The sequence below is a fragment of the Tarenaya hassleriana genome, unplaced genomic scaffold, assembly GCF_000463585.1.
Source record: "Tarenaya hassleriana unplaced genomic scaffold, ASM46358v1 Cleome8, whole genome shotgun sequence".
Taxonomy (NCBI): domain Eukaryota; kingdom Viridiplantae; phylum Streptophyta; class Magnoliopsida; order Brassicales; family Cleomaceae; genus Tarenaya; species Tarenaya hassleriana.
This window is the reverse complement of record NW_010970490.1, coordinates 409456-415291: the sequence shown is the minus strand read 5'-3', so window position 1 is coordinate 415291 and position 5836 is coordinate 409456. Positions and strand designations below refer to the sequence as shown.

The 5836-nt window shown below is 44.5% G+C and overlaps 2 protein-coding genes across 2 annotated transcripts; one reads left to right on the top strand and one right to left on the bottom strand.

The window, feature by feature from the left end:
• The first annotated feature begins 729 nt into the window (after nt 1-729).
• LOC104803065 (probable WRKY transcription factor 46) lies at nt 730-2020 on the top strand. Its single transcript, XM_010526940.2, has 4 exons — nt 730-789; nt 865-1046; nt 1134-1268; nt 1381-2020. Exons 1-4 carry the CDS (start codon nt 730-732, stop codon nt 1877-1879), a joined length of 876 nt encoding a protein of 291 aa, XP_010525242.1. The 3' UTR covers nt 1880-2020.
• Nucleotides 2021-2110: 90 nt separating this feature from the next.
• Nucleotides 2111-5836, bottom strand: LOC104802062 (protein ENHANCED DISEASE RESISTANCE 4-like). Its single transcript, XM_010525489.1, has 5 exons — nt 5235-5836; nt 2938-4957; nt 2787-2847; nt 2459-2682; nt 2111-2375 (listed from the first exon to the last, which is right to left on the bottom strand). The coding sequence occupies exons 1-5, from the start codon at nt 5347-5349 to the stop codon at nt 2321-2323; spliced, it is 2475 nt and encodes an 824-aa protein (XP_010523791.1). The 5' UTR covers nt 5350-5836; the 3' UTR covers nt 2111-2320.

Genomic DNA, 5836 nt, shown 5'->3' with positions numbered 1-5836 from the left:
TTTTTGTTAAGAAAAGGTTTTATAAGAATGAATGTTTATGAATATCGCAGCGTGAAAATGTCACTGTCGACTGCGTTAATGGGAAAAGTCATGAACTCTTAAGGCACATGCATCGTATGATTATATGCACATTTCAAGTTTTTTTTAGGGTACAATTATTTCAGTGCTCATTCATCACCGTTATCGATAATCAAAATTTATTATCAGAAATTTTTAGGCACGTAAATTAGTTAGAAAGAATATAACTGAAAATTTAATATTTCTAAGGTAACATTCGAAGCTGGACCGATTCTGACGTCGCCAAGGTCACGTCAGCAATCTCACCCCTAACGCGGGGGAAGGGCTTTGAAGATTCTTGTCGGAATTTCAATTTCCTATCGCATAATTAATTGATTTTCTTGACTGAATTTTGGTGATTTTTTTTTTAATAAAAAAAATTCTGTAGCAGGAAGAGGTTGAATGAGTCAAGGGAAAAAAAAGAGTGTGAAAGCTTCGGTCTGCTTTTGTCATTTCTCTACAACATCCTTCTCTTTTCCACTCAACTTCTTTGCGTATGCAACAACATACACACAGTACCACATTTACATATACAGAGGCGTACATAATATATATATACACACACATATATATAGACGGAGAGAGACAGTGAGGATCACATCGAATGAACAACATTGGGTTTGTGAAATGGTAAAGAGAACGGAGATGATGATGATGACGACGACGACGAAGATGGAAGGGAAGAGGAATGTGATCCACGAGCTTGAACAAGGGAAAGAGGATTGGACGATTGTATGCTTCTATAAAATTCTTCATTTTCTTAAATAGATTATGATTATTATAGAATAACACGTTTGTACGAATTAGTTAATTTTAAAAGTTATCGACCGGAGCTTGATCTCTGAAATCCTCTCTTCATACCAGAAAGCCATCTCCTTGCTGAATCCCGGCGGGGGTTTTCCGGCGCCACAAACCAAATTCACTGTTAGCTTGAGCCCTCAGAACGAGGGCTTTTCCGACATGGATTTCAAGAACGTCTTTAAGAAGAGGTCGGAGACACAACCGAACGTTTCTGGGATCGGAATTTCGAGCTTTTGGGGGGGTTTCGTTGTGTCTGATTCTTCTGTTTCTCGCAGGAAAATATCGGAGAAAGAATCCGAGAAAGTGGTGAAGGTTTGTGTCGGGAAAGGACAAGATGGGGCTTGTATCGAAGACGGTTATTGCTGGAGAAAATACGGGCAGAAGGAGATTCTTGGATCCAAGAACCCTAGGTAATAAAAACCTTCACTCTGGGCATTGCAAATTTCGAATCTTTTTTTTTTCCGACATGTTCGGGTTTGACGGCAGTTCTGTAATGTAATTCTGTAACTGTATTCAATACAGAGGGTATTACAGATGCACGCGAAGATTCTCGCAAGGGTGTTTAGCCGTGAAGCAAGTTCAGAGATCCGACACAGATCCTTCGGTTTTCGAAGTGAAGTATCTCGGAACCCACACGTGTGATGACGTCACTCCTGCAACAGCCGCCGTGAACCATGCGTCCGTACGAGAAACAGAACGCAAGCCAGAACACGACACGGAACGGATGGAGGAGGACATGATGCTGAGCCTCGTCGAAATAGAGAACAAAAAGGCCATCTTCAGGACATTTTCCTTCTCCAAGGCCGAGCCGGAAAATGCGGAGTGGAAAAGCGAGATTTTCCCGGAAAATCTGATGGAGAAATGGTCCCCAGCGACGTCTGGATCTGTCATTACCACCTCGGAGTTAATGTCTGCGCCTACTTCCGTTACGAACTCGCCGACCGGAGATCCGTACTTGTCACCGTTCATCGACTTGGACGCAGATTTCTCCTTCGACAGTTATCTCGACCTTCTCTCGTAGTTTCTCTTCCTCGGTTAGGTTTTTTACGAAGTTATGCAAATATTATCGTCGGTTGTGTCGTGTAGCTACGCGAATCTAACGGAAGAATAAATTTTGTAACACTTTGGTATTCACCACCATGACGACATCTTCTTCCGCGTATCGTTCGTTCATGAATCATGGCAGGCCCGATAGCGTGCGTGTGTGTGTGTATATATATGTATGTATGTGAATTCTCCATCTGATTCCGAGTCATACGGCCAATATAAATCATTGAAGCTGAAGCACATTTACACTGAGCCAAGCCAAACTAACTGCACTGTTCATAAACGTTCTTCAAACTCAAACGAACATAACTGAGAAAAAAACGTAAAGCCAAGTTTTAAAGAGGAAGAATCTGATAAAAAAAAAAGGACGAGATGCTGATTCAGGTTAGCACATCCTTCTCTCGAGCTTCTCCCCTTACGAAGCCCTCCTCGGAACTTTCATCCCGAACCCACGTTTCAACTTCTCGATCCTGATCAAAAACTCTAACTCGGTTACGCAGGCATATCCCGATAGGAATTCAAGAAAAGAGAAGAGGAGAGCGTATATGCTTACGTGGGAGCGAGTTTGCCAAGACTGTCAAGCTCTTCCCCAGTGTCTTCATCCATGACTCTCCCCGAGATGTCGATGATGTAGGATCTGTGTCTCTCTGGTGGAAGCCCTCTGCCTGCAAGCAAGTCCAGGTCCCTCTGATGAAGCTCTCTTCCATTCACATACACTGCCGTTTTCCCACTCGCGCAGTCCTCTGGGATCGGGTAATTCAGCTCTTCAATGAAGGGCTGCACACACACCAACGAAAATATCCGTTTTTTTATGTTGTCAGCCTTAAAGGCGAGTCAGTCACATTCATCACAAGAACAAATGGGTAAAAAATCGTTTTTACCGGTATTATGCCGAGACATGGACCTCCCATTACACCCCAGAATCCAGCTCGGTAGTCATACCTGGTTTCCATGACATAACAGAAGCTTGTTACCCGAATGCACACTCAAGAAAACGACAAGGGATTGAAGTGGGAAGGTGTGTGTGCCTACCAATAGTTTCCTGGTTGGATAGTTCCAGTCTGCTTTTCGGCTTTCTTCACTGAACGTTCAGATATGGGATGTCCGTTCACCGAGACATTACCTTTCACGCGCTCTTCGTTCTGACCAGACTTTGTCAGATCCTTGAAACTTTTCTTGACAATACTAGCAAACCCTCCTTTCCTTTGTTTCCGCAGGTCATCTCCTCTGTTCCCAATCCCTGAATCTTGAGACACTCCACTGTTATGAGAGAATTCGTTGAAGGAAACGTCCATCTCAGTTGCCACAACTGATGCCTCTTTCATGGAGTTCTGCCTGGTGGCTGCTGTCTTTTTCGATGTGACCTTGTCCTGTTCTGAACGAGAACTCCGGTTCCCAGTTCCAGACCGATCATGCACACCGTGATTGATGGAAGCGTATTCAAAATGGTCATGGAACGGTGAATCTGGTGGAAGCGGTTTAGCTATTAGACTATCTGAACTTAATTCGTCCTCAGAAACGCTGGGAGATGAAGTATGCAAGTTCTGCAGTTCTTGAGGCTTGTCTGAGATCAAACCCGGGCCGGTTGACAGTTCAGCCGATTCCCTATCCATTGAATGAAACTCGTAACCAGCGTTATCATAATCATCTGAAGAGAAATTAGCAGTCAACCGATGGATACGAGTTTCTGCATCTCTTGTTGGAGCCGGGTTCATCTCTCGATCAGCTGAAATAACAAATTTCTTATCAACAACTGAGAAATCTATCAAGCAAGAGCATGCTCCACACCGAAGTTTCTGCTGCTTTTTCATCGCAGCGTCTGTTTTCTTTGGCAGTTTCAGAAGTTCGAAGCAGTTTTGACAGGTCACAAATGGAGCACCACCGGCCAAAGGACGGATATATTTAGAACCACCTGATAATACAACCTTAGGGGGACGAACTCGAGAAAGACCATTCGTCGTATGAGCGGCCACAAAGTCACTAGGCCATCTGGCATGGGCCTGTGAGGAACGAGAGCTTGCCAAAGGAGGAGGAACAAAGGTTCGAGGATTGCAATTATGAGGGCCGAAACCCATAATGCTTTCATGAGGGTAAAAACCGGCATTGTATGGTACATCAGCCATTCCCGGGGGAGGAACCACCGGGGCTGACGCTCTCCGGTATTTATCATAACAGTGGAAACATGAGCAAGATGGCTGGTGAAAGATTCCATTTTGTGGGTACGGCTCAAACAAATCATGGTTATTACCGACATACTGCCCGGAATAGTACGGATGAGATGGCTGTGGGGCTCTTCCATGCATCTGGAACCCCATAGGATCTCCGTATCCAGAAACACGAGCTGGGTTATGCGAGGAAGGATACATCAGACCGTGCATTGAAATGTCGTGGTTACTGGCATAAGGCAACGATGATGGTTCAGGGTAATGATGGTAATACGATGGACCGGCAGAATGTTTTCCAGGACCGAAAATCCTCGATGGAGCCTTATCCGTCTCCGAAGACAAGCTCGGAACTTGTTCTTTCGGTACTTCACCCACATTGCACGACCGGGCAAGCTGTTCCTTGAGCTCATCCAGCTTTCTCAGTAGTCCAGCTCGATCTTGCTCGATTGCTTCATCACTCTGGTCTTTCAACTGTTTCTGGGAGTCTGCAAAGTAGTTAGAAGGGCCTTCATCCGCAAATTTCGAGGTGGATAACCTGAAACCTTCAGGATCATTTCTCTTGGTTGTTCGTTTCCTAAACCTGTCCAGACCAGATTCCTCTGACCCGGACTGTGAAACCGGATCTTCCCCATCTCTAAGTACAGTGTCCGTACCCGAATCGAGAGTATTCATTTTGGAACAGGGATCATCCTCAACAGCACAAGCTTCTGCTGGTCCATTTTGTCGGTGCCTGGAAGAACCCGAATTTGATGGAACATCTGAATCAGATGCTTCGCTTGAATCTGCAACTGCCTTTTCTGTTGAATTACTTGAGTTAACTGAAGTTGCATTCGCTCTATCATCTTCCTTGTCCAAAGCAGAATCTGCTTCACGGTCACTATTTTTTGCTGCACCCAAAAAAAAGAAATCGGTAAGAAAAGAGAAACCCTTTTTTTGTCGACGAAGTCTTCGAAATGAAAAACGGATCAAAGTTACAGGCTTTAGATTATGGGTGGGAAGACAATCCAAATCCCTAATCGTAGAAACCGTCAAAAACTCGAGAGATTACATACGACATCCTGTTTTCTCCATATTCCAGTAAAGACACAGATCAAAATCCTGGGAACTACGTTCCTCTTTCACTCAATCGAAATAGGGGAAAGAGAAAAATAAAACAACACTCACCACGAAGAACGGCCCCGCAGCCACCGCACTGGTAAACCGAGCAATCTTCAGGCTCCGACAAGAGATTCTCGCACTTGGGACATCGAACCAGTCTTACTTTGGTCGACTCCGCCATATTTTAACCAGAAGGAACTCAAAAATCCCGACACTTCCAGAAAACAGGAACCACGTTTTCCTCGCGGGGAAGATAACTACCCAGTTACCAACATGGAGAAGAGAGAAAAAAACCCAGAAAATGACTTCTCAGTGAAGGAACGGTAGAGTTAATGGAGAAAAATGACAAGCTTTAGGCATAGGGTTCTCTTCAGGGGGCTTTAGCTCTCAGAGGCGCTCGAGAAGGTGAAGCCAAAGAAAGAAACTTTCCTTCTATTCCTCTTCCAGGCCTGATTTTCTCGGCAACCAAACAAGGAAAAGGGCAAATTAGAGAGAGAGGGCACAAAGAAAACGACGGGATGACGTCTGAAAGACAATGAAAAAGCTTAGAACTTGAGAATGCTCCATCTGTTTTTTCTTCTCCTCTCGTTGCGTTCGAAGTTCGGTCTTGTTGGGAGAAAATCTGGGTTTATACTAGAGTCTGAATTTCGCACCTTTCCATTCACATG

Coding starts and splice junctions, on each gene's coding strand:
- LOC104803065 (XM_010526940.2), top strand. CDS start 730: ATGGAAGGGAAGAGGAATGTGATCCACGAGCTTGAACAAGGGAAAGAG. Junction 1,047..1,133: donor AAGAACGTCTTTAAGAAGAG/GTCGGAGACACA, acceptor TGTTTCTCGCAG/GAAAATATCGGAGAAAGAAT. Junction 1,269..1,380: donor CTTGGATCCAAGAACCCTAG/GTAATAAAAACC, acceptor TATTCAATACAG/AGGGTATTACAGATGCACGC.
- LOC104802062 (XM_010525489.1), bottom strand. CDS start 5,349: ATGGCGGAGTCGACCAAAGTAAGACTGGTTCGATGTCCCAAGTGCGAG. Junction 2,848..2,937: donor ATCCAACCAGGAAACTATTG/GTAGGCACACAC, acceptor CATGGAAACCAG/GTATGACTACCGAGCTGGAT. Junction 2,683..2,786: donor CATGTCTCGGCATAATACCG/GTAAAAACGATT, acceptor GTGTGTGTGCAG/CCCTTCATTGAAGAGCTGAA.